The 27814-nt window shown below is 38.4% G+C and overlaps 1 protein-coding gene and 1 long non-coding RNA gene across 3 annotated transcripts in view; one reads left to right on the forward strand and one right to left on the reverse strand.

Moving 5' to 3' along the window:
• LAMA4 (laminin subunit alpha 4) overlaps window positions 1-27814 on the reverse strand; it is a 102747-nt gene that overhangs the window by 21719 nt on the left and 53214 nt on the right. For both annotated transcript variants that reach the window (XM_048296656.1, XM_048296655.1), the window contains exons 10-25: window positions 27165-27332; window positions 26232-26425; window positions 24221-24337; window positions 22433-22581; window positions 20330-20471; window positions 19202-19298; window positions 18308-18424; window positions 17495-17680; window positions 12420-12559; window positions 11069-11242; window positions 9907-10049; window positions 9413-9575; window positions 7188-7321; window positions 6469-6640; window positions 4234-4365; window positions 3061-3203 (exon numbers count right to left, since the gene is read on the reverse strand). In XM_048296656.1, the coding sequence (XP_048152613.1) occupies window positions 3061-3203; window positions 4234-4365; window positions 6469-6640; window positions 7188-7321; window positions 9413-9575; window positions 9907-10049; window positions 11069-11242; window positions 12420-12559; window positions 17495-17680; window positions 18308-18424; window positions 19202-19298; window positions 20330-20471; window positions 22433-22581; window positions 24221-24337; window positions 26232-26425; window positions 27165-27332 (2371 nt within the window). The remainder of the gene's footprint in view (window positions 1-3060; window positions 3204-4233; window positions 4366-6468; window positions 6641-7187; window positions 7322-9412; window positions 9576-9906; window positions 10050-11068; window positions 11243-12419; window positions 12560-17494; window positions 17681-18307; window positions 18425-19201; window positions 19299-20329; window positions 20472-22432; window positions 22582-24220; window positions 24338-26231; window positions 26426-27164; window positions 27333-27814) is intronic.
• On the forward strand, window positions 11218-27520 carry LOC125322691. The gene is made up of 3 exons (XR_007202159.1): window positions 11218-11301; window positions 22179-23469; window positions 24597-27520. It is a non-coding gene; the product is annotated as an uncharacterized LOC125322691 (long non-coding RNA).

The following is a 27814-nucleotide window of genomic DNA, read 5'->3' on the forward strand; positions in this document are numbered from 1 at the left end:
AAGTCAAGATGCACCAGTTGTAGTAAATTATGTATTTATAACTACTTACAGTGAAAATAAATGGATTTTTATCTCTATTTTTTTAGCTTTGAAGAGAAGTTCTGATTTGGGTTTCCTGTCTTGCTTTTACTAGCAAGTTCCATTCTTGGCTTTGCAAACAAATGGATCTCTATTTCTTAATAAAAATACTAACAGAGGTCAGGAAAGTAAGAGTAAATTCTACTTGCTGATGTGTGGGTTTATATAATTTTAAATGAGAGCAGTGGGTGGGTTTCCAGGATCCTTTTTATGTCAGATTTGAGGTAGACAGCAGAGCAGTGTATCCCAACTGCTCCTACTCATTAGTCTCAGTTTTTCAACTTCACATCTTACCAAGATACCACAGCATTACAGCACAGGGTGAATATAATTGAATGTATCCTCACAAATCTCAAAGTTCATGAAGGAGTATTTTGCCTAAAATCACAGAAAGTGTGTGACAGGGGCAAGGAAATTACATGGGAGCTGCTGGGTACCAGTCCAGGAGATAACCAGGGAACAAATACACTGAAGGAGTGAATGTGAAATCCAGAGTTCCGACCTGGCTACATGGAAACAGTCCTTGTTCCTTAAGCAAGATGTACTTTAGCAGTGGGACTCTCTTCACCTCATGTGACTGATACTGTTGGCATCTGCTACCTGCACTAGTTGTCTATGAGTTATCTCGTTGTAAGGCAGACACTGGAAACATGGCAGATCAATCAAGATCTGGAAACACCCATATTATTGCATTGGCAAAAACAGACCATCAGGTGAAGTAGTGCAGGTGTACAGGTACATGTCTGAAATAAGGTGAGAGAAGGGGTGCTGTAGGGGCTTAATTTGCTCCTCAGTGAAATCAGCGGGAAGGCAAAATCAACAGGAAGGCTCCTGCCATCCCTACTGGGATTTGGACCAAAGTGTGTATTATCAATCAACCAGTATAATCTCTACTCTGCTTGACCATGAAACTGGCTAGATGTGACAAATACGCCTTTCTGTTAAATGCCACAACCTTTTCTAGCAACAGGCTATAGAAGAAAGGCTTTCTCCTAAAGAAAGGCTTCTGAGTTCATTTCTTAACTCAGTTAAGAGTTAAGTTGCCAGTGCTCCTATTTACCCTTAGCTTTCTGCTTTATGCAGTGACTGAGGTGGGAGAAAAATAACGTATAGTGGTATTTCCAGATTCATTTAGAGAAAAAAGGCAATTGACAGAGAAAAGTGCATTTGAAGTGAATGAAAACATGCTGCTTTAGAAGAATATTAGACTACTCTAAGACTAGAGCTTGTTTCCCCACACTGCTGCTTCTGCCTGCAAAGTCCATTAAATGTGAGTCTGTCTGCAAAGAGCAAGCATAGATATCAGTAGTAGATAGTAGTAATAGAGAGTAGTACATCATCAGTAGGATAATAATTCTCCTGATAAAAATGGAATGATGCCACAACATTTGGCCCACACGTTTTTGCCGTCTACTCTTGTCAAGAGAATGAAAGCTGAGTAAAACACCAGAGACAAAGTTGCAGCTCTGCTTAAATAATTTCTGTATATATTTTTCAACATTATAATTGATAATATTTTTACAATGCCTATGGTCTTTTTTTTCTGATACAGCTTGTTAATTGAGATGTTGTTTTTCCTGCTTTGACAGGTGTTTTTCAGAATAACCACAATCTGCTCGGAAAACTGCAGGCATAATTCATGTGATTCATCTTTTATCCTACATTTGTGAACAAGTCTCATCTGCCATTGAGCTGCTGCTCAATTGCATAGATTTCTAGGTCCTTCTGGGCTTTTTCTGTGTTCTTTAGGCTTGGTTATTGAAAGTAATTTTCACCATCCACCTGTACTTTCTTTCTATATCATTAATGTATTTAATACTAACCCTGAAAGAGATCCTTTGAGTATGTGCTGTAGACTTTTTATACTGTGAAAATTGAAAAGTTACTACTATGTCCTATTTTCTCTTTCCCAGCTGCTTTCTAATCCACTTCAGCCTTTTCTCTCTCCACTCCACTAGCTTTCTTAATAGCCCCTTATGACAGACCTTTGTAAAGAACTATTTGAAAGGACAGATAAATTATACACTCTGTTTCTCCCTTGCCCACCACTTTGCTTGCATGTTCAAATAATTACATGGGATTGAAAGGCATCGTTTTTCTTTACATGAAGTTTGTCCCTATCTTAAAAGCTTAAAGATTAAGTATTTTGTATCTCAGCTATTATTTATCAATTCAACAGTTTCTTCTGACAACAAAATAAAGAATAAAATTTCAGCAGATTTACCACTAAGTCCTAGAAACTATTGTGCAATATTTGCTTTTTCTTGGCTTTTTTTTTAACATGGAGGGTATTCCTATTAGCAGTTGTGACACTTGAAACAGCAGCTGGAGCCTTTCTGAAAATTCTGACTGTGCTGTCTGACCCTGGGAATGAATACTGCACACTCTTCTTCAAGCAGCCAGTCTGCTCTCAGAGCATGACTCTGGGGTCCGGCAGATTCCTACGGCAGGAAATGAGAGTTACACAGTCTACTGAGTTTAAACTTGGTTTCTGTCAAATGGTACAATGGGAAAATGAGACTTTTTCTTCCTACACCTACACAGAGTTAGCTGACTTGGATCCAAAGAGAACCTGAGATGAATCAGAACTGAAATGCTTAGTGGGAAAAAACCAATTTTTTGATTTGAAAATGCAGTTGGTAGAGGGTCCTGGTCACTTTTTGCAGAGCAAGGAGCAATAGCAATTTTATACATTAACATGTTCTTTGAAAATGCCTTTTTGTTTTAAGAACACAACTGTTTCTGTTACCCTTACTAAAACTGGGGCCAGTTTCAGTAGAATTTAACTGTGCTGGGTCAAGCCTAATCTTCAATACTTAAGAGCTCTGAAAAACACTTGGAAGAGTGTCTGAAGGGTTGTTTTATATAAGGTTGATGCCAAAGAAATTGTTTTATTGTTACCCCTTAAGGACAGGCCATACAGCTTAACTTACATATGGTGATTAATTGAAAATACTGATTGAATTGCATTTGTAAACCAACCTAGAGTGCAAGATCTCAGCAGGTGCTCCTCCAATGTAAATATCTGTGAATGGCATTGCTGTTCTTTCATTGTCCACACTTTTAATATGTCTTCTGTCTACTACCAAGATCATCTTCTTGGAATTGTGATATATAATAGAAATCTGAAAAGAAAAGCATGTGCTTAAAAATGTCATCTTTTGTAAGCTGCTATGGTGATCTTGCAAAATTGATTGCATCTTTATATCCTTTTGTTTGAAAATTTCCCCCCATTTATCAGAGAAGTTGTTTGTAAATTGGGAGAGGCTGATAATGATTACCAGTAGGAAGCTTGTTACAATGTCACTATTTCTCTGATGACTGAATCCTCAGGATATTTCAATTATGAATAAAGCAAATGAAAGTAGTCATGTCGCATTCTACACTGTGGCAAACAGATAAGCTCCATAAACTTCAGAATGCTTTCTTGATTTATCCAAGAAGTTAGGGCATACTTCTTAAAAAACTTATTTCATTGTCAAACCATAAAAAGCTTAATTGTTTGCTGCTTAAACATGAACAGAACTATGGCTGTAGTTTTGGTCATGAATCAGACTTTGAATTTACATCAGGTAAAAGGCAGGAGAAGCAACTCACTAAGGGAATTTGCTACTGTCACAGTTACACTGGCTTAAGGCAAATTCCCTGAAACCAAATACAAGTAGATATTTTATCTGCCAAATTCCATAAAATACTGTGCATATATAGAAGGTTGCTACCGAATCAACTCTCTTTTCAAATGAAATGGGAAATGCCATAATTCTTGTAATACAATGCATAACAACTAAGGTGGTCAAACTAACATAATGACATTTTTGAGGGAAGTTTTATATTTGAAATAGTGAGTTGCCCTTGATATAATTTAATTTTGAATTAATAAAACTTTTTCTCTCATGTGAATGGTCCTGTCCTTGGCGAGTAATACACACAATCTGTCTACAAGCACTGATTTATGAGGAGGCAGGGAGAGCCTTCACTTTTCCTCTGCTTGGTACTGGTGGGACCTGCATGCACTCTACCCTTCTGCCTGTTCTACCATATCACCACCTGCACCCTCATCGTTTTGCTTCTTTCATGGGTGTTAGAGAAATTATTGCTGCTTTGGAGCTTCTGGGATAGTTGGTCAAATGGCTGTGATAGTAACCATATCTGTACCTCATGAAATTTAGCATCATTAATCTGAGCCTTCTTCATGGAGTCCTCAAGAAGCACGGGGCCGTTGCTGAAACCGAAGTCATAGCGGAGGTATAAGAAACCATTGTGCATCTCTAGGCTGAAGAACATGCTCTGTGTAAAGCAAAACAGCAGTCAGAAAAGTGGCAGCAATTTCAAAAAATTAATAAAAAGCGTTACGAGACTGACATTGGGAAAAACATGCTGGGAAATAAGTTTTTATTTGCAAAATTATAACACAGTTCCTGTATTTTAATATTTATAATATATGTGTATATATACACATGCACACATAATTGTTTTATGAGTGGCACTTTCTGGAAGACTTGGTGAACTGTTTCCCTGTAGAAATAGTATTTGGTAGTGCAGTGATGTCACTATTACTTACCAGCAGGGCATTCTTGATGCATACACATCTGTTCACTGTTCAAATAATACCACATGCCGTAAATGAAAGATATTATACTGGTAAAAGCAATGCTGGGCTAAAATGGCCATATCTGCATTAGCAGCTTCTATCACAATGTCTGTAATCACTCAGGATTTTGTCTTTGCACAGCCCTGATCAGCACTGATGTATTTACTGAAAGGTGAGCAATAGCTAGAGTGTATTTACTGTGTATTTACTATGTATTTGGGTTCTAGAATTCCTGACTGTTCCTACTTTATGATTCAGTTTCTGTTCTGTGGCTGAGTGACCTGAACTTTATAAGCAGGAGCTGTACTTTAGAAAATCTTTAAGGAGTGCTTGAAATGAAGATCTCCACCCTAGAATTAGTCTTGTTCCAAAACTGAACATAAAGAAACAGAAAGAACAGTTTACAGCAAACGTGCATCTGGGTTAATGCTTTCAATGCTAATGTTGGTCTTCTCTCCCAGTGCTTGTGCCTAATGAAAACATGGGTACAATAATTCTCAAAACACTGCTGCAGGCCAAGAACTGCTGCCTTTGACATAAATGAGCCCACCTTCAGGATCCACTACTTAAAGAAGTAAGAGTAGGTTTTAATGTAGCACTTTAAAATGAAACTGCAGCTTGGGTTTGTTCTGAACAGCTTAAACTTGAAAGTGTAACAAGGATTACATTCAGAATATTTATGAGCTGTCTTTGCAGAACTGAATAATGGACCAGCTTACACAGACTTTTTGAAAGTGCTTGTGAGCAGTCATGGTCTCCCACAGCTGATGTCCAACTTGATTGCAGTTTCCACTGACAAACACAAAGTGCATACATCTCCAAAAAACCTCTAGGTGCTTTTGCTTGGAAGAAAAATAAGTGCTCTGCAATAAAGGCTCTTAAACTTTTAACAGCAGCTGCTTAGTCAAAACCTCCTAAGAACGAAGGTTAGTGGTAGCATGCTATGCTGCAGAGCAAATTGCTTCCCACAACCCTCCTCTGGAAGTTACTCTAAAGGCAAACACTAGAGAGTAGCTCTTCTAATAAGAGTGGATTTTTTTTTTCCTAAATGCTTAAAGCCGTGTTACATGTAGGTGTCTAGACAAATGCCTGTCTGTGGACTGCATCTGCACAGAAAAATGTTTTCTGTGGCTTTACTAGGTTGTAATCCACACAGGACTTGGGAGATTTATGTGGAAATGCCCAAAGACCCAAAAAAAACCCAAAAAAACCCAAAAAACAAAAAAACCCCCAGCGTTTGTCTTTGGAGGCTCTTTTCATGTCTTCAAACTCTCACAGAGATTGCATCACTCTCACACTTCAGAAAAGCTCCTGACATTTGGAACAAGCCTTTTTATTTGGACTGCTTTCTGTTTTTAGTAACTTAAATATTTAACTCTAGTACACCCTGAGGCACAGTTATAAAGTGGCAGCTACCAAAAAGTGGCTACTTTTTGGGAGTTGCTTCACAGAAATTTCCTATAGCTTTGATTGTGCATTCACATTTAAATAAATGTCTGACAGCTGGGGTTAACTGGAGTCTCTCTTGAAGTATCATCACAAGGATATGACCAGTTTGAAGTCCTGACTGTCTCTGGATAAAAGCAGAGTCCAACTCAGGGCCTCAACTTCCTGAGGCTTTTGCAGAGCAGGTTCCCGTTCCCTCCTAATGTATACATGCACCAGACAAACACAAAGTATTTCCTCTTTCTGGAAGCTCAATGTGAGACATAAGCATTTTGGATTTTCCAAGATATTCTAAGTACTGGGGAACTTGTGGTGCTAATGGATAAAGGATACCAGCAGAACTTGGTACTCACCCCATTAATCATCAGCAGGATCAATCCGTTGTCTGTAGGTGTTCGAACTTCGATGTCAAATCGAGTCACCTGGCTGAATTTTCCCCTTCTCTCAATGTTTCTGGCCAAGGCATAGCCAGAGCCATCAAAGAAATAGCTCACAGCCCGGCTCTGAGTGAAAGCCAACTTATCTCTATGGAAAAACAAGCAAGGAAGGATTAGTTGGTATGTACCCATTTTAATTTAGGGGAACTTAAAGGCCTTTACATATTTTATTGAAATAATTGTTCTGAACTTCTGCTTCTGCCTGGTGATGGTGAGACTGCTGACTTTCTTTCAATTTTTTTCTGGGAATTTTTTTCCTGAAAAGGAGTGTGTAGCTATGAAGGTGCATCTAACTCCTCCATCATTACATCATGATTTTATCCTGTGCTATGTATAGAGGTACAGGAAAATTCTTTGCCCATCCTTGAGAAGTGACAGACCCACAACACTTCCTCGTTATAAGGATACACAGATATTTCTATTAATAGCTTGCCCAGTTTGTGCAGAAATCCACAAGATTTATATATATATAAAAATTAAACTTTTCGATGCAATTAGGAGCTAAAAGCGACCAAGTTCCTTCTGGGACAACTCAATACCACCTTCACATTTTTAATCTAAAGCAGGAATGAGCCATCAGGGCCGGCGCTTGTAACAAACGAGAGCGGCAGAGCAAGGATGGGCCTGTCCCCTACCTGGCACAAGGTGGCGATGTGGTGGTGTCGATGTTGTAGACGTGCTTGAAGTTGTACAGGCTGATCACATCATCGTTCAGGGTAGCCAGTTCCAGGCAGCCGATGAAGCCAGGGAGGTTTAGGCTAGGAGGGAGCTGTGCAGAGGACAAGGAAGGGTAAAAGGAGAAAGGTGCCACTCTTTAGTTGGGTATTCTGAGAGCATTTGTGCCTGGGATCAGTTTTGTGCCTGTGCAATTCTTATTTTCAAAAAAATTGGTTGCTGCTACTGTGAATAGTCTTCTAAGTCCTTACCATGATATGGCCTTTGGGCTGTAAGTGAATAGGGAGCACATCATTTTGTCTCACAGTGAGAAAATCAGGCCAGGTGAGGCAGCTGCAAACAAAAACTTCTTTTGTAGTTTTGACTACACGAGGGAGCATGCTTGGAAACAGGGAAAAAGACTAAGATTTGACTAATAACAGAGCTTACTGAATGCATATCTCTCAGTAGATATTTCATATCTAATGTATAGATATCCTTCATGGCCAGAAAAATGACTTCATACCATAATTAAAGAGAGAGAAATGAGAGAGCTCTTTAAACCCAGGAGACTGGGATTCAAAATCTGTGCCAGTGGGTAATCCTCAGTAGGTATTATTTTGAACAGTTAGCAGGATGTAGAAACTTCTTCTTTTAACAAAGGTCACTGCAAAACGAATTTAAATAGCCACACTGGTGAGGGGAAAAATACAAAAGAATAAAGCTGGCAGACCCAGACCATTCTTTTTATATTAAAATATTCTGCCCTGTGAAACAGGTGTGATAATAATAATAACACCTCTTGTACTTCAGAGTTTGATCACTGTGAGTAGCTTTTCTTCATCTTCTCATTATTTCCATTTTCTTATGATATAGTAGTAATGGTAATACAGCAATGCAGAATATAAGTAGCTGTAAAAGAAAATTGCATTCTTATCTGCAGCACAGATATATTTGGTAAATGATCATGTTTTCTTTTTTCCTTTGTTTCTTCTACTATTCTTTTAAATTATGTTAAGCATGAGAATTCTAGTGATTAAATGGTGCATTTCATATTTGCAAAGAATGTAACAGGGAAGCAAAAAGCTTTTGACAAATCAGACTCCACATTAATAAATGTGAAGGTGTCCTTTTCTAAGGTGGAAGGGGTGCATATACTTATCAAATAATACCATGAATTCTTTCTTCCTATTTCCCTTCCCATTTTCCTTCACTCTCCTATTTTCTTTTTCCTCTGCTCTACTCTGGAACAAACCTGGAGGGTTCATTTGCTGGATGACTTTTCGTGTGTGTGTGTGTGTGTGTGTGTGTGTATGCAACTGTTATTCAGTCTTCAGCCCTATTCCCAGGCAATTTTCACCCAGAGCTCAGTAATCTAAAATTCAGACTGTGGCATAAATCTAGTAGTCACAAAAATACAAAGCTCAGGAATGCATGAGTGTATTGAGTTACTCTTTGTTTTTATGTTTTTGGGAGAGCTTCTTGTGCATCAGTATTTGGATCTTTTTAGCACCTGCTACAGTTAGCTTAAAGAATTTAGCATTCTCCAAAGTCTTCTTAGGTATGTTTTTATTCAGCCATGCAATTTTCACAGCCAAGATCATTGATACTGATTTTTAAATCCCAAAAGAGGAACTGGTATGTTCACAGAAGCAGGTAAGTGAGGTGCTAATTCATGCTGACTGTTAGGATCTAGACTGAAGCAACTGTCTCACACAGGTCTTCATATTTTGCACAGGCAATTTTTCATGCTGTTATAAGGCTGGATTCCAACCAGTGATAATTTAAATTCAAACAAATGACTATGTTGCTAGTTTCCCACAAGATCCTAAAATTAACAATACGTTACTATTCGTTTTTGTGATGGTTGTAAAAGAGAAATTCTAAGTACCAAGGACTCATTAGCACTGAAAAATACTGGCAGCCTGCAAGCTTTGTTTAGTTGGACTAATCGGCCTTTGTTTATGCATGCTACTTAACTAGCAAGCCTTCCTTCTCTTACTTTTCATGAAACTTGAAACCTGATCATCTTACTGTATGACAAAATATGCTAGGGAAAACTTCTTTGCCATGGCTAAAAGATGGAGTCCTAAGATGATAAATGACTAAATAAGGAGTTTATCTACCATTTCTGTGATTAAATGGAAGCCCAGCAAGATTAGTTTGCACTATTTAGTTTTGAGTAGAGAATATTTATCTGACCAACCTTGAAGTCTGGAGGCACTCCACCAACATAGAAAACAGAATTTGCAGGTTCCAAATTAAGAAGGGAGCCAGGACCAAGGACCTCACCCTTTTTGATAAATTTTTCTTCAGCTGTGCTGCTAAGACTGGGCACAGTTAAAAACATTTTGCCGTGTCTTCCAATCCTGCAGAAGAGAATTGTAAAAGAAGAGAATTTAGTGTTGGCAAGACGTACAAAAGAACAAGCAGGCCTCCAACTCCAGGAAGGGTTTTTATTTCCTTTATTAAAGAATAGTAATCAGGAGGGAAAAAAAGGGAGGGACCACAGACACTATTCCTTCCTCCTTGTGGCCCCTTGGGTCTCGGCTCTTCAAAAGCAGAGAGAATATCCATTTATTTCAGCAGGAATAGAACCAGGCACTGAAAATTCCTGATGGGCAATTCCGACACAGCCTTTTCTGCTTGATTTTTCCTATTAACTGTTTGATTTTGGGGAAATACATGTTATCACTTTACCTCTCAATTTTGATGATGCTGAAGTAGGAAGGCCAGGTGCTGACTGGCTTGGCATCCAGAGGTATCTCCACATCTTGGCCCCCCAGATTATAAATGTACACAAGGTTGTCATTTTTAATTGCAAGACCAATATAATGTTTTGCCTAAAACACAAATGGAGAGGGACATTAGAGATACAACACTGAAAGAGATTTAATGCAGAACATTAGTAAAGTGTGAGCTTTGATCAACTGAATGACACCTTTAAATATTACTAAAAGCTATTTAAATAGAAGCAAAAACTTAATTCTCTAACTGGTTGCTTTCACCACATAAAACTGTACAGAAAAAAAGTCTCTGATATTTTACTTTATATCCCTTTTGACTGAGGTAAATTCAAGGTCATGAGATCTCTGCTGACCATGAATTAGTCATGTTCAATGGGAAGCTGTTCATCACTGTTTAGTGTGCAGTACCATATGCAGGAAATAGTCTAAAGCCCGGGTATTATGCTGCAATTAAATATTCTGCCAGGAGGGATTTAATTTGATTCATATTCAGTAGACATTCTTTTTAGAAAAGCTTAAAAATGAAAGCCTGACTCTTTACCTTCCCAAGTAACAGACTGCCACGATGATACCTGGCTCGTGAGTTGTGATTTTTTTCTTTTCAGAACCACAGTTTAAAGAATAGCTATTTCAAAGTAGTGATCAACAGAGTGTACAACAGCAGCACAAACCACAGATAAAGAAGCCTGCTTATCTTGTGGGCCTGTGACCTCAGAGATTTGGAATTGACACTGTCAGCAGCATAAACTGATTAAAGCGTATCTCACAGAAGCCAGGCAGGTGACATTAACTGCTTCAGAGCACCTTGGTAGCGGCAGAGGAGATAGCAAGTGTGGCTTGCAGCAGTGACAATCAAAGCAGTACACTCGAGGCACTCCAATTTGCTTTTTAGAGAGAATGCCTCATTGTTTGGGCTGACAAGTCTCAAGGAAAGGGGTCTCAGGAACCCTTGCTCTTTGCTTGTTACAAAATCAATGATGGTCCTATAGTAGACACCTCTAATTTTGAAACATGAAGAAACAGTGAGAGGAAAACCTGAGGGCAAATAAATTTCAAACCTCTTTCAGTTTTTTTTTTTAATAGATGTATAAAAATAAACTGGGTTGTTCTCTTACATTTTTGTTTCCAAGGTACAAAATGAATCTGTCTGGTGATGCTGCCAGTTGTGGGTTGTCTTTGTGAAGCTTTATGTACAAGCTCATGGAAGTGAAAGATTTCAGTTCTTCCACGTTGATCTTTGGATTGACTTCAACAGCTGATTGGCCTTCAAACATCATGGAAACTTGGACCTGCAGTTGCAAATGTAGAGGATGAGACACATTTTTGTTGCCTGGAGTCACTACTTAAGGTAAGTGGGTAACAATACTGAGCCAGCAGCCTTGCTTACTGCAAGAGTGGAGTTGGCACCTATTGGCATGTAAAATTGTATGTTTGTAACAATATTTTCTGGAAGATACTGTAAAGAATATGGAAGCAATTAATTTTAAAATTAATTAAAGGTCCTAATTAACTCTGCTTAAGCATATTCATAAAATAAATTGCATTTCAGAGGGAGATAGATGTGTGCTTAGTTGAATCAGGGCTACATAATCGTATACGGCACATAATGAAATTCTTACACAGCTATAAAACTTCTGCCCATAATTTATTTCTTTGCTTTGGAAGTAGTATGACCATTTTCTCTTCATGAGTAATCCTGTTATATCACTGAATCTACAGTGATATTTATGAGATGTTAATAAAATTGTAAAACTGTTCATTTTAGTTCAAAATGCTTTCAACATAACTGATGCAATGTTTTCAAGCTTAAACACAGTGTACCTGAATCACAAAATACATTTTAAAGGACAGTCAAGCTCTACAAACGAATGGATTTTTCCTTTTCTAAGTTATATTCCAGCACTGTGAACATACAATAATGCACTTAAATTTTTATTTCTCTGAACGAATTCAAATATTCTGTTTTAATTTTTGACCTTGTTTTTTTTTGTCATAGAAAACACACTCATTATTTATGTATGGTAATGAAAGTGTTTTTTTCTCTATTAAATATGTGTAAGCCAAAGATTCTCTTACCCTGCAGAAAATTAATTCGAAAGAAATTGTAAAGTAAAAATTGTAATGTAAGCTCAGAAAAGCTTACATTAAATTGCTGTAATTAATTTGCCTACAAATTGTAGGTAATTAGGTTTTGTTGTTCTGGCCATCTTACACATTGTGCCCAAATCTTTATTATCAAGTTGCTACTGCAGTAACAGTAGTCTACCATGAATACTATGATAACATTGCCTGCTTGCAAATAGTACCTGTAAAGGTTTCAATGACCTCCATGGTGCTTTGTTCATCCAGTTTTGGAGAGGTGACAATGTCCAGGTTTGGGCTTCTAGCATAGCCCAACAAAATGGAGGTTATAGTAAGATTTGATCATTAGTACTAGTAACCAAAAATCCCATCCAAAAGTTTTACCTTGCTTGCTACACTCCTGGTTTGAGCAATTAACTCTCTGATCCGCTGAATGCTGGAAGAAATATTGTTTGCTGGTGCCTTCTGTTCTACTCTGCGCAGTTTGTCCAGGAGTTGAGGGAAAACTTCTGTAAGTTTCTTCACTGCAGTTAGAAAAGAAGACACAGCTTTTATTTTCCTCCTTGAAACACTGGTTTTGCACCAGGAAAATCCCACCCTATCCTCTTAGGTTAACTCACCTGTCCCCTTCTGCTTTCCAAACAAGTTGTAACTATGATGTGTGAGAGGCAGTGAATTCAGAAATGGTAGTGATTTCTAACAATCTAGTATTGCTAAAGTTTTTGGAAATAAGTTTGCACAAAGGAGACTGTTTACTTAGGACTCATAGGTAATACTCTGGTGTGTTATCTTTGTAATATTTTCCTCAAGGAGCTCTGCAAACATTAATAGTTTTAACCTTTTAATCTTCCTTCAAGATAAATAAATGTTAAGCCTAATTTTACAGATATGGCAACTGAAGCAGAAGGATTGTTTGTTCAGCATCTCACTGGATATCTGTGGCTGACCTGGAACTGCATCTAAGAGTTATGGTTCATGAGCTCTTCAAATTCACTGTAGGGGAGATGTATAGGTTATTTTCCTCAGCTTTCAGCTGTGAGTGTCTCTCAGAGGTCATCACCCAGATAGCAGCAGTGGCTGCAGAGAAGATGTGTTTGCTTGTGGCTCACAGTCCACTCTCATGTCAGAAACACTGCCACTTTCATGCTGTGGTAACAGGCCTGTAGTGTACAACAATAGGCGGCCGATGATGATGATGATGATGATGATGATGATGATGTGTGTGTGTACCTAAACTGTGCTTAGTACCTGCCCCAGCCCTTGTGGTTGGTAACCTCGTCAGCTTTCCTGCCTGCATCTGCCAGGGGTCATGAATTAGAGTCCTGGACCTTTGGTCTTTTGCTGCTGTGCCTTCTGGTGGTACATGTGCAAGTGTCATTGTTAGCAAAGGGAAATGCAGGGGCTCTGTTGTGTTCAATGTGAGAGAAGTCCTTTCCCAGAAAGATAAGCAGAAAAATTATCAAGAAAGAAAAATAACTACCCTTAATTATAATCCAATTTCATCACATCAGATTCCAATGACATGTTGCCCTTTGAAGGATGTTTACACATCACATCATTTTTCATCTTTAATTAAATGTAGGTACAAGTAGCTGAATATAATGAAATGCGATTTTAGCTGCAAGCTACATGCATATAAGAAAGATCCAGCATTCCCAGTTAATTTTTAATGACATGGATTCACTATAAAAGTTAAGACCAGATTTGTAGGGTTTGCAGTTATACTTTAGGCATTGTCAACTTACATCCACCTGCTCTTGTGTTCTTCCCATCATATTTTTACCTTTGTCTGAGAATCTTAGAATGGCTTGTGTTGGAAGGGACCTTAAAGATCACCTAGTTCCAACCCCCCTGCTGTGCGCAGGGGCACCTTCCACTGGACCACATTGCTGAGGGCCCCCCACCCAACCTGGCCTTGAACATTCCTGGATGAAGACTGCAGAGAGGCAGGTAAAGGGGCTAATCATCAGATATAGGAGACTGTATAGAAAGCAGGAAGGGAGGAGCAATCACTTTTCTGTGCTTCCAGTCTCTGTTGAGTAAAGACTGAAGCAGCTCTTGGCCTCATTCATATCAACCCAGAGTATGAGAAGACCGCATGGAGTCCTACAAGTGTGCTTGTTTTTGGATAGAGTGAAAGATCTGTGCTTGCCAGTCCTGTCCTGTCTCTGCTTGGCTGTTTTCATTTGTATTTTACTTTCCAAGTTCAGTCTAGGAGTGGTCCATATAGAACTTAAACTCTCCAATTAGTCCTGAAAGGCCTTATGTGCTGGGAGTTAGTAATCAGCTGTTCTGTATAAAGCTTACTGTACATTAAAATATCATTATTTTAGTGACTTGTCAAAGAATTATAGTAAATTTTGGGTAAAATGATGTTTCCAGAATGCATTAAATTTTCTACTTAAAAAACCCCAACAAAACCCCAGTCAACTTATAGGAAGTTTTCTTTACCTTTTTCCATTTTTTAAGGCAAGAATACTGCAAGCTCAGAAGATGATTTAGTAAATTTCAACCACTTAAAAAAAATAATCTGCAACTGAATTGGAATTGTGTTTGATTTGATATCTTAAAACCTGGGTTTTCTGTTTGAAACTTGATTTATTAAACTTGAAATGCTACTATAACATGAAAACACAAAAATAACATCTATAACTACCAGAACTATTGTGAAATCTCATTATAAATCTCTTTTCCTTGTCCTTTATATGGCATTCTTCAACACAGAAGAATATTGATTTTGATTTTAGTCTTTGGGATGAAGGTGAGAATGGAAAGGAAAGCTATTCCTATCCAGTGATAAAACATAAAAAAGAAGGGAAACTGTAAGGAGGAAATACCTTGACTATAACCTTCCAGACACTTTCCCCTTCCATGTTTTCCTTCCCAAAGTGTCACCCTCTCTGCTGAGGCCCACCAGTTCCCTGCACAATGGCAACATGGGCTGTTCTCAGACAAACTGCACAGCCAAGACATGCTCTCACCCTTCCGAACACCAAGTGCAAGCTTTATTCAAGGGCAGTGCAAACATGCCAGCTTAGAGGCTTCAGCTGCTCTGGTAGTGTTATTGGCATGAAGATCAGGTGTTTTGGTGTTCCAGGCACTTGTCTGAACATTTGTTGTGACTTTCCTTCGGACTTTGGTGGACATTCTTCCTGTCAGATCAACCTCTCCTGGCAGAATACACAGCTGATGTGCGAACACTCCACCGTGCCTGGCATGTTTACATCTGTGTTCCTGGGCTGTGAATCACAGTCACATCTGTCTGGAGCACTACCTGTGCCAGCCTCCTGTGTAGCACTGATCTCTCTTCTCAGCTATTTCCACCTCATCTTTCTGGCAAAAAACCCCTCATCATACCTTAAAACAAACGAATCAAATGCCTTCAGAAAAAAATGCCACAGGAAAGCTTCCTCCACAAATGTAGTAGGGCACACTTTGCTGTAGGTTGCACATTAGCATCTCTCCAACAGTTAGTTTGTGGTCAGCAGCCCCTCCAGACATTTGGATATGAACACAGTATTTTCAAGGTGACTCCCTACCTGCAAACCCCCTGTCACAGAGAAGACATTTTTTCCAGGCACATCTCACAGGAGCTCTTCTTGTTCCTTTTTGGGAACAATACCAAGGGAGACCTGGGCCATTTAAACTCTATTCACACTTACAGAGCACCTCAAATGCTGCTGGAAATATTTCTTCCAGTACAACAGCTAGTATGAGCAGATTTCTTTGAATCCTGAATGTCTGCTGGTATTTTGAGCATGAAGAGCCGAGTGCAGTCTGTGTTGCTGCTCCATCTACTAAGCTGTCACTGGTAAATGTTAAATGTAAATCAAATGTAAAGGTGAATTAAAACAAGAACCTCCACGTGTAAGCTATAGCACACTGTTTCTCTTGGATGTTTTTCATCATACCATTCACTCCTGGGAGGCCAATCATATCCACATTTACATTATTTTACATGGGAATTAGAGCCCATAGCCCAAATTGTACCTGTGGTGATCAAAAATATTTTACAGCAATGCAATGCAATACAAGTGCTGTTGTATTAACTATACTCTTATGGAGCTCTGTGCAGTGACTAAGAGTGAGCTTACCATTCCCAGAGGGAGAGGTTCACTGTTCCCTTTTGATGAAAAGCTCAGAAAAATCTGAGTTTCCTCCGGACCCAGAAATTGGGATGTTGAATAGCATGGAATTTCTTCTTGTGAAGGGAACCACTTCTATTCTAGTTCTTGGGAGCACGCACTTAACCAAAAATACTAGGGTAAGTGTCTTATTGATAATGGAATTCTGAAAATAACATGACTCTTGGCATTCCCCAGCTGAGAGGGAAGACTGTGACTTTGGAACACTAGAAGCAATGTTGGGTTTGGTACTCATAACACCATTTACTGTAAAATGACACTTGAGTTGCAAACTTCCTGACAGAAGGAGAAGGGATTTAGGGCAGTAGATCTGAGATTCAGACTTTCTGGAGACAGAGTCAGTGGAGTTATGGACTTTCTCTGAGGCACTTTTACGAGGCAAGACATCACTGAACAGGTTTGCAGGTGATGGTATCATCAAACGTGTGAAGGAAGTTACTTTTTCTGGATTTCCAACCTCCCTAGCCATAAATACCTTAGGATTAGTGAGCCTCCTGAGCAGAGTCAAGAATACATGGAGCAATAAATAGTGATGCTGTAATCAATTTTTTATTCAATATATTTTCATTTCCAGATTGGTTCTTTTCTTCCCCAGTTGTTCTTTTCCTTCTTTCTACAGTCACTTCATTTCAGCTTCATCTTCCCGCTTCTTTTTCTACTCTTGCCTATCATCTTCATTTCAATTTTGTATCCTGCCTTAGCTTTTCTTTTGTCTTTAACTTACCTGAAAATTTTCATAATAAGTTTTCTGATGTTTCCAGTGTTTCCAACAATAAAAGTGGTATTAGTGTGATGTTTACAAGCTTCTCCAGAAATCACCCTGCTTAAATATTTTATTTCCTCCTTAATCCTCTTTGACCCCTTTGTTTAGACTACAAGATCATCAAGTGAGGGACCATTTCTCCTCCATGTTTGTATTACTGAGGACAAAAGGGCTCTGTTTTCAAATGCCTCTCAATGTCAAAAACCAAAAAAACCCCAAAACTAAATCACCAATCATAATAGCCAGAAGTGTTTAAACAAGCTGTTTACCATTCAGTGTGACCTTGGTACCCTGATAAAAATGAATTCGAAGTCAGTAATGCTTCAGCACTTAAGTGTTTAAGTAATTTTTGGAAATGCCTGAGTATGCAGTGGTTTTAAAATTTAGTCAAGACTCTAGACAACAGCTAATTTTTGAAATTTTTCATAGAGGTAAAAAGCTAGACGATTATATGCAATGAATATGCAATGTAAACAATTCATACAACATGATGTTGCTATGATTCTCTGATTTACTAACGCTAAGGAATGGCAAAATTCAGGTCACCATACCTGCATCCCCAGCTGAATGCACAGCACTATCATATGCCTCTGAATTGTGCTGAAAGTCTTGCAGGTTTTGGGACCACAACCTCACGTTCTCATCCATGGGGGTTGTAGCCTGCGTTACTGTCGTGGTAGCACCTACAGCCTCTGCAGTCTTCATCTGAGCTTGCTCCAAACGCTCTCTGGCCTCAGCTACAGAATAAATAGGGAATGATAAGAAATTAACTCCTGCAAATTGTCAAGCGTGTTGTGTGTCCCATCCCTCCCTGCTCTCCGTCTTCCCCCTCCTTTTTCCCTTCTTCCCTCCAGTTTATATACACTGAGCATGATGTCATATGGAATGGAATATCCTTTCGGACAGTTGGAGTCAGCTGTCCTGGCTGTACTTCTTCCTAACTTCCCATGCATCCCCAGTCTCCTCACTGGAGTGGCAGTATGAAAAGCTGAAAAGGCCTTGGCTCTGTGTAAATCCTGCTCAGCAGTAACAGAAACATCTCTGTATTATCAACTGCATGTTCAACACAAATCCAAAACACAGCCCCATACTAGCCACTAGGAAGAAAATAAACTCTACCCCAGCCAAAACCAGCACAAGGTTCAAGAAAAATGTTAATAATTTCAGTGGCAAAACATTTAATTTCATTATGAAAGTGCTAAAGCAGGATATTTGCTGTCTAGGTCTAGTAGTTTCAGTCAAATTCTTTTAAGTGTCCATAGTGCTGAACTCTTAATAGCAACTTCATATCCATAATCAAAGATAAATCATGCTCTTGAATGTATGAAGATAAAGCATCATAAAGATGAAGTTCCTCTTCCAACCTGTCTCTGCTGATTGCATTTTTGCAATGGCTCTCATCAGTTGGCTCCGCAGGGCACTCATTCTGGCAAAAGTGCCATTGACTTGCCAGCTGGTGTCTGCAATGGTGTAACCACTACCTGTGGGGAGAAAAGGGGAGGTACAGCTGAGGGACGTCAAAGTGGCTTCTGAAAAGGTAAATTCAATCCTGGGGATGTATGTTGTTAGGCATTTAACATACCATAGACAGGATACCGTGGTCTCTTTTAATTTAGGATGTACTTGCACTCTTGACTTTACAAAATCTAAAGAAAAAAGCAGCCTTGCAGCACCCCTGCTTACCACAGGGTGTCTTACAAAAACCTGGAGAGCTGTATTTCAGTCAGTACACTTTCTCCTTGTTTTACCAGAAGTGCTGAGAATAGCTGCAACTAGCACACAGGAAAAGTTTTAAGGAACTCAAAACGCCCTGAAAACTTTGAAAGGTAATTTGTAATTCTAGAGCTTTCTTTCATTTATAGCGAAGAAAGGCCAAAATACTTTAACATTTATTATTATCCTCCACTGGTGAAATCCAGCTTTCTGAACATTTAAACTGCTGTGATTTGATTTTAATTTTACTACTTAATTGAGTATATTTATTAGTGAGCAACATTTTGCAGGGTCACATATTTAAGCAGTAGTTGTATCTGAAATGGACTTTTCATGAATGAAATAAACTATCAGTATCTAGCAGGATGACAAAACATGAGCTACTCAAACTGTGCTAATGGCTGTTTCAAGTGCTTTGTGTGGTAAATTCAATCAATAACCTATTCTGTTACAGCAGTAGTTCTGCTTAGTGATGTGCTTTTGAAATTTATTTCAATGTGCATGGCTATAAGCTGAATTGGAAAGTAGAAAGGATGTATATTTACTGTCATGTGCTGTCCGTTGTAGCTGCATGGCTCGGATGAGAAGTTCTTCACTTTTACCTTTATGGTAAACGACCTGAGTATCAATTCCAACTGCAGCCTACAAGCATGTTCCAAAAGAGAAAGTCAGAGTAATGTTTATCAAACGTTCTGCTTTATTGTGTTTAATTGTGGACTACCTTTTACCTGCATATAAATGCAACTGCAAAGTCACTGCAGCTTCATTTGCTTTTTTAACATTTAAGATTGGAAGTTGGATTGGAAAAAAAGTCTGAAAAGCAAAACTTTCTGTTTTAAGAAAGTTAAAGAAATGTATGGTTTTCCAATCAACACCACTGAGTAACAAAGATAGAGATAATCCTCTTAATTTATCAGCTCCAGTTTAGTCAATGTGACTGAATGCTGCATGTTATTTAGGTACTGTGACTGTTCATTTCTACTGTCATCTCAGATAGGTGGTGAATGCTTTCACTTCATGGGGAGCTGTCTTGCAGTCAACAGAGGGCTGGACTTGAAATCCCACAACCCTGTGGGGTTCAGACCCCTTTAATCTACCCAAGTCCTCTTGCTATCCCACTAATAAGTTGGTGGTGAATAGCACGTATACAGATTGGTAACTATAGGCATACAAAAAATACGTGTAAAGTATTTTAGAACAGTAAGGCCAGAGAAAAAATTAGCATCCCTATCCTTACGCTGATTTTATGAGTGGGCTTTGTCCCATTTCAGCCTGGTTTGCTATGAGAAGTAGTGATATCTTGACCATCTTTCCTGCCACGAGGCACTGAGTGAAGCAGGAGGACTCAACACTAAATGCCATCTCAGGTTCCTACAAGAGTAAGGAGTTTGCAATTTCACAGAAATGTCTCAATGTGAGTGACAACACAGAGCAGCATCACCCTATGGGATAGGGACAGAAGAACCTCTTGTGTCTTTTCAAATACCAGGGGACTTCAGACTGGAAGAATAGTTAACTATATGGGATTTAATTCAGGAAATAATAAAGGAAAAAATATGCAGTGAGAAGTTCATTGCTGCTAGTTAACCTAAATTAGTTTTTTCTTTACATTTAGTTGCCTGAAATCCCTGAAGCATTGTAAACTAAAAGCTGATATTATGAATATTACTTACATCCTTGACCCGGTTTGTTGTGTTCAGTGCCAGCAATGCAACTTTATTGGCTTCTTCGATATAACCGGCAATGTTTTCATACGCATTTGAAGCATTGATTGCCCTTTGTACCAAACCGTTTGAATCAACACCATACAAATTCCTGTTAAAAAGAGAGCAAAAGGTGAAAGAAACCAAACTGAAACACTGTAGTTTCTGGCTATATAATCACACACATAAATGTACTTGGCCTAAGTGGTATTCTCTTCATTGTGTTTGACCAATCCGAAGCAGGTGAAAACTGTGTGGATAGAAGGCACTTCCCAGTCATTTAAATCTGAGAATTTTGCCCTTAACATTTGCGTGAGCAGCAACAAATGACTACTGAGCTTTTACCTTTTTTTAAAATCTAGATTAGATATTCCATAAATTAACAGGATAACCTTCTTCAGGAATAATTCCTATGCATGAATGGAAAGACCTATGTGACCAGGATAGCTGTGTCACTGAACTGTTTATATTTTCCAAAGGTAGGAGGAAAAAGGGGGAGAATCAGATGAAGAACTACCCTTAGTCATGAAACTTTGCAAGAAGTTGGATTTAAAAACCAAAAGAAACCTTTGATGGCACGGTTTTGATCTGCTTATTAGATGATAATTGGTCTTCAGGGGAGATTCCAAATAGAAGATGGTTCAGGGCTCAACATTCATCTGTTAACAATTTTGAATAAATACTATTTTTTAATGTTCTGGTGATAAGCAGATTTCAAAGTATATGTTAGATATAGATTCTAAATATAGATATATTTGCACATGTGTGCATTCACTTCAAAGTGTTTGTACACTAAGGGATAATTTAATTTCCAGATTCAGCATTATTGCAAGACTTTTCTGCTAAATGCCCCTAAGGTAAAACAATAAACTCTATCAACTAAAAGCCTAACAGGCTAATAAAGCAAACTTATAAAACCAAGATGTTTTGAAGACAGGCTAAATGTTTCAAAGGATTAAAGTCTCACTGCAGGACAGTCTTCTCAACAAATACAGAGTCAGCACATTTCCATCTGGATATTTTGTAATTACTTTTGTTTGCTTTTTGTGAAATTCCTAATGTGTTGGACTTGGTAATAATTTTTAAATTATTTTGGTAAGGGAGGAAGGCAAGCCATATGGGCTATTTTTTTTCAAGTTAGTCTGCTGCCCCCAGTTAGCTGATCTCAGACAGAACATATTGTTTGGTTTTTATGTTTCTGTGGTTTGTGTTGCATTATAGAACAGTTTCAGATGTCACCTTTATACAACTGCATAAAAGAAAACCATCTGTTATTTTTTTTCCTCCATTTTAATCTCCTATTTAGGGCATACGAATATTAAGAAACAACTGGTATTTAGATAATATACTTGAAGAGTAGTTTTAAGCTTATCTTCCAAAAGCATATGCCCATGATGTTACTTAAGGTAGAATTTGGTGACATATTTTATTTAAGAATTCATTTACAGCAGTGATTTTTCCATGGATAGTCCCAATTGCAAATAAAATCATTAAATTTATCTAGAAGTTACTTTTTAGTAAATTGGTGCAATGTTGATGCATTTAGTATCTTCCAGCAAAATAGAAAACTTGCAATAAGTTTTTGATGTTATTGTGAGCCAGTTTCATTGGGACACAACCTATTGAGCACCAGAACTACTCCATCTGTAAAAGTGTTCTTGGAATGAAATTCTCTCAAAGCTCATTTTGTCCCCTGTAATGCTAACATTTTCTAATGTGGCTGAACTTACTGACATGAGCAGTTTCTGCAAACCCCATTTAATCTTGCCTGTATTGTTTTAATTTTCACTACTCTATCTTTCCTATTCTTTTGCTATAGGAAGAGGAGAGCAAGCCCAGTTAGACTACAGAGAAAGTCATGCAAACATGATATGTTTGTTCTTTAAAAAGTTTCATAGATTTTTCTTAGCTCAACTTCAGCTGTTCTCTCTGGACCATGACAAGTCCTTCTATACCTGACTTAACACTGATTTGTTTGCTGCCTATTTATCATCGCTGTGTTCCTGCTCGTCTTTTCAAGCTGTTCAGCAAGTGGCACTTGTATGAACAGAGTCTGCTGAAGTTAAATTTTACCCGTCCAGCTCATCAGCAAGTCTTCTTAGGTCGTGTGCATGATTCATAGCTTTTTCTACCAAATCATCATCAAACAGGGACAGATTGGCTATTTTTTCTTGCAATTCCTTTTTTGCTCCATCTATTTCTGCGTAGAACCCTGATGCATTCTGAACAAAGCAGGGGAGGAAGGAAAGAAGATGAAGATTGCAAAAAATCAAGTCTGTATTTTGATTATTAAGTTTTATTTTACCCTTTATATTATTATAATGATCCTTTATTTCTGTTACAGTTGTTTTATTTTAGATTTTTAAGAGAAAAAGAGTAAAGATCTGATGGTGAATGCCCACATGGAAAGACACATGCAGGAAGATAAAAATCAACAAAAAGTCCAGAAATCACTTAAGAAAGTGTTAGAGAGAAATGCATAAAATAAAAAAGAAAGATGATAAAAGTCTTACTTTATGTCTTGTGCCAATGACAAGTCTTTCAGAGTGAAGTCCCCTTTCTGCCTCCTTGCACAAAGAGATCCCTCATGCTAATCTTGGATTAGTCTGATTTGTAAATCAGTCCACCTAAATACTACCTATGTGTATGTATTGGCAAGGAGAAATAGTATCCCTTTGCCTTAGCCATGTTTCTTCCTTACATGAAATACTTGGGGGAAGACAAAATGGACCTGCATTCACCTTCTCTCCAGTACACAAGCTTGCTGATGTTTTTGAAGATTATAAATGTGGTAAAATGTGATTATAATGTATGTATATTTTATGTATATTATTAATGTAAATCTTGTATTTCAAAGTACAAGAAAGAGGATGAAATGGAGGGAGGGAAAAAGGATGAATGAGCGAAATGTGAAAATACTTATTGCTGATGAGGATGGACAATGTGTGATGTTTGCATAGTACTTCCTTCCCTGCAGTGTGAACATCCTCCATGTGTGAACTAAGTCACAGCAGTGGGGAACCCGAAATCATAAACGGCAGCAATTGGTGTTGCACAAAACACCAGAGAAAAGCCCCAGCATACTGCTTGATCATGGGGATGGTTACAAAGTAAGCTGTCTTTCTGTTTTGTCAAACTCCTTTTTCAAAGAACAATTAATGACTTCTGACATTTGCTTTTGTGTCAAGAAGTGGGCAACTGTGACCAAAATGAATCCTTGTGGAAATTTTCATTTTTTCTTCCATTATTTCAAAATTTTAAAATAAAGCATAAATAAAGAAAGCAGCTTTGCTAAATATTTTAGTTAGCAAAATCCCTGTTTTATTTTCTTCATCTTTTCATAGAAAAACCAAACCCCTAAAATTTCTAAAAATTTCCTCCAGCACCATGTCTGATTCAAAACACTGGATAATGGTCTACAGTTCCAGAAAAGGATTTCTATACAACAATCTGTTCACATATGTTTGACATGGTGCCTGGTTTTAATGCTGATATCTGGGATCTTTAGTATTCTTCTGTGTTCACTTGTAGGCACTAGAAAAGGAATTTAGCATAAAACGCAGCGTTTTACCAGAACATGTTTTGGCAGCTGCTTGTAATGAAATAATTGAGAACTCTACAGCAAAATCTTTCATTAAGCTTTGCCTACAGTAAGGTGTCCTTATAATAGAATTATTTTTTTTAGGCAGTAAATTGTAGTTACAGAGCTTTTCATCCAAGAAACCATTTACTTTTTCAGGGAATATGAACTAGTATTTCACTGAAGCAGTATAAAGAAGGAGAGTTTTTCTGTTAGTGATCTAAACACATGACTTCAAAAAATCAGGATGTATAATTTAAACAAGCCACTGAGGCACCTACCTTTATTACTTCGCTTAACTCAGAGTTGACCTTTTGTGGTCCTTCCAAAATGGTTGTGGCACTGAGCAGAATGCTGTTCACTTCATCTATTTGCTCTTTTATGTTCTCATGTTGTTTCTAAAAAGAAAGCTTGAAATATAAATCACATCCAATACTATTTGTGCTTTGATAAAATACAGTGTTTTCAGTTTTGTTAAATTTGCTAAAGTAAATTCAAAAGGTGAACTAAATGGATTTTAGACATACCTGAAGTCTGATTTTCCCAGACATGTCTAATTGCTACATATTATGATGTGAATTCTTTGCATTTTTTTGTTTTGGTAAAAGAAATGTTGGATGATTAAAAAAAAATTATTAATTTAATTTTATATTACAGCATAAGAAGCTATTGGAATGAAGCACTATTCAGTCCACAGCAGAGACAAATTAAACATGGATTTTTCATAGTCATCTGGAGATTATATTTTTCTGGAGATTTTTAAAATCTACAGTACACAGATCTCTTTTCCTTGTCAGTAGCAAAGCCAATGTGAACAATCTCTTTTGTACAGCATCTGCCTCTATTGTGAGGAATAATGGAAATCCAAATGGTTAAAAACAGTGAACAAATGCAACTACACACTTCAGGCTTTGCTCCATAACTGTGAGACAAGCTGCAGCTTGGCACTGTAATTATGGAACAATGGAACAACAGAAGAGGCTTTGTACTTGAGGATCTCAAGCTCTTGGGAAAGGATTCCCTAGAGGAGCATGCCTGATCTCTCTGTTGGATTCTTAGACCTTCCACATCAGCATGAACTTCTAGCACTGCAAATTTCAAGGACTCAAAACTCAGCCATTGATGCTATGAAACGCAGAGGTTGGCCTGAATTTGCAAGACCATTCTTCAAATCACAAAATTGCTCACTAACACCCTCTCCTCCAGAATCCAAACAATTTCAGCCATTGAAATGAAAACAATTTGCTTCAAATGGCCCCAAATTTTTCTCTTTGTAATTTTATTCCCTGCTGAAAAAAGAAATGAAAAGTTTTAGGTGGGATATTCTGGTTTTGCACTCCTTAAAAGAAACTTAAGAAAACAGGGAAAGAGTCACAGAACTGCTGTGAAGAGAAAAAATAGTTTCTTTTGTTTGGCTGATGGGTTGGGTACTCTTCTGGGATATGAAACCTGAAAATTCAGTTTTCTCATCAGGCATGTGGATTTGAACCCAATGCCACCCCTTACAGGCAAAGGTGCCCCACTTCCATGCTATAGGGGACAGGTCACCTCTGAGGTCTCCTCTAGAGTGGTTACTTTGTTCAAAATTCTGAATCTATTCATTTGAACAGGGCACAGGAGAAAACTGGTGCAACCTTATCGCTAGGCTAGCAAGTTCACCTAGCAAGTAGGAAACCCAATTTCAAGGTATCTATTGTGGAGTGGTTAGACAATGGATTTGTGCTTGAAGATTCAAGGACAACTGTCTACTCCTGAAAATAATGGGGATGCATTTTGTTTAAAGTGGTTCAGAGAAAGTTTGGATCAGACAGTATGAGTGAACTCAGCCCAGGACACAAATGCAGTGCAGAATCTTTATAAGTAATTGTTTTCTTAGAATATAATTAGTTTTGTGAGGCCCTCCCACATTGTAAGTCAGTATATAATAGGATGAAACAATCCCACCACAATACTTATAGCAGCCATGCTACATGAAATTTCAAGCTTCTTGGGTTTTACTGCAACATGCCTTGCTAGTCTAGGCATAGGTATCCACCTCTTCCTTGGTCTGATGAGGCATGACATGCCGAAACTTCTCATTCATTGTCACTCCACAAATAGGTAATAGTACCTTGCACTTCCACATGTTGTTTCTTAGAACTGAAGAGTCAAACTCATCCTGCTGAGTGATCCAAGAAATTCTTTTTTGGTGTGGTGGTTCCTGAATCTAAATTGTGTGCAATCTACAGTTTAAGCAATGGCAGAGATGGAGTGTTCACAGTCAGTGCTTATGATAAATGTAGTGCACAGTACCTCCTGCCTTTGGAGCCTGGCTGTGTTTTCCCTATTTATATCCTCTGTTTGTTTAACATGGTCAAGTGCCTCGTCTAATGCCTCCTCCAGGTCTGACAGCTTCACATCCTGTTCGCTGAGCTGCTCCAGCACATCAGTTACCAGGGATCTGGTGTCATTGTACTTCTCGTGAAATGCTTCAATTTGCTGTAGCACTGGGAGAAAAATAAGAGGCCAATAAATCCAAAGCTTGGATTTCTGACAAAACTTACCTATACAGCAATTTCTGTAGCTGTTACTCAGGCGACAGTAAAACACATTTTGTAAAGCTCACTTGAGAGATCGTATACCTAGATTTTAATTTTCCCTCCTCATTTGAGAAGGAAAGATACTTCTTATTTTATTATTTCATTTTAATCCTATTAATTCCCCCTCTGAAATATATTTTATTAAAAGAAACTAGATCTGTCTTTCCCTGCTTTTCATTTGTTTTTCATTGGCAGCCTGTTCTGGAGAAGACAGTCCTTATGCCTCATGTTCTGACTCATGTTGACTAAGCTGTGACAATTAGGCTGCTACTCTTTCCCATACCAGCAGTTTTTCTCTGTCTGCTGGTGTTTGCTGTCCCCATAGCCGAGCTAGCAGGGGGGAAGATGTTCACATGAGCAATTCCAGCCCTGCCATGAAACTTCCTAAGCAGCTATTGTTGAGGTGCTGCAGTGCACAGGCACACACAGACACACAGACCTTTTTCTCCCCATTCTGCCATGGGGAGCACCAAGCACCAGCAGGGACTTGGAGCAGGAATTTGGAAGCAGCAGCATCTCCAGCACACCGGCTGGTGCTTGCCAAGTGCCTGCTGGTCCTCCCCAGGGGCTCAGCAGTACACCCAGAGCTGCCCATAACCTGCCAGCTGAGCATCAACACGTGGCTGAAAGTTGACTTAAAACTCACACTCCTCTGCTGCATTTTCCTCCTCGTCTGCAAGTTGCCTCTGATTAGTGAAAGGCTTTCGTTGTTTGATCTCCTTCAGCATCTCCTCAGCCACACTCCACTTCTGGGCAATTTCTTCAGGGCTCAGCTCTTGTTGAATTGCATAGTATTTTGACTTGCTGCTGATTTCTAGGGGGAAAAGGGAACAGATGGTCGATTCAGTATGACTACAGAGAAATAAACACCATGGACTGCTTTTACTTTTGTGATTAGTGATAATACTGATGGCAAAAGGAAGTCTTAATTATCTTCAACTCCATAGTAGATAATTATTATGTTTAATCCAATCTTATAATTAAACCTGTAAATAAATCACACTTTCTGGCATATGTGGAGGTCTCATCAGAAGAGGATGGGATTAAGAAGACATAGGTTGTGTGCATTATTTGGCTTGACATTTCTTATAGGCTGTGAATAATAATTTTATTTTAGGTTCTGTGGCATGTAGCAGGCTGGGGTTTCATCTAGGATCATGGTTTTTAAGTGCTGCTGTTTGTTAAATAATAACAATGCTAAGGAGACTGAAATAACCTCATTTTCCATCTGCAGAAGTTTGAGGCACCCTAAGGAGGTAACATATGGCTCCTGGCCTGATACTGTCTAGCTGGTTT

This window comes from Corvus hawaiiensis, chromosome 3 (genome assembly GCF_020740725.1).
Source record: "Corvus hawaiiensis isolate bCorHaw1 chromosome 3, bCorHaw1.pri.cur, whole genome shotgun sequence".
Lineage (NCBI taxonomy): Eukaryota > Metazoa > Chordata > Aves > Passeriformes > Corvidae > Corvus > Corvus hawaiiensis.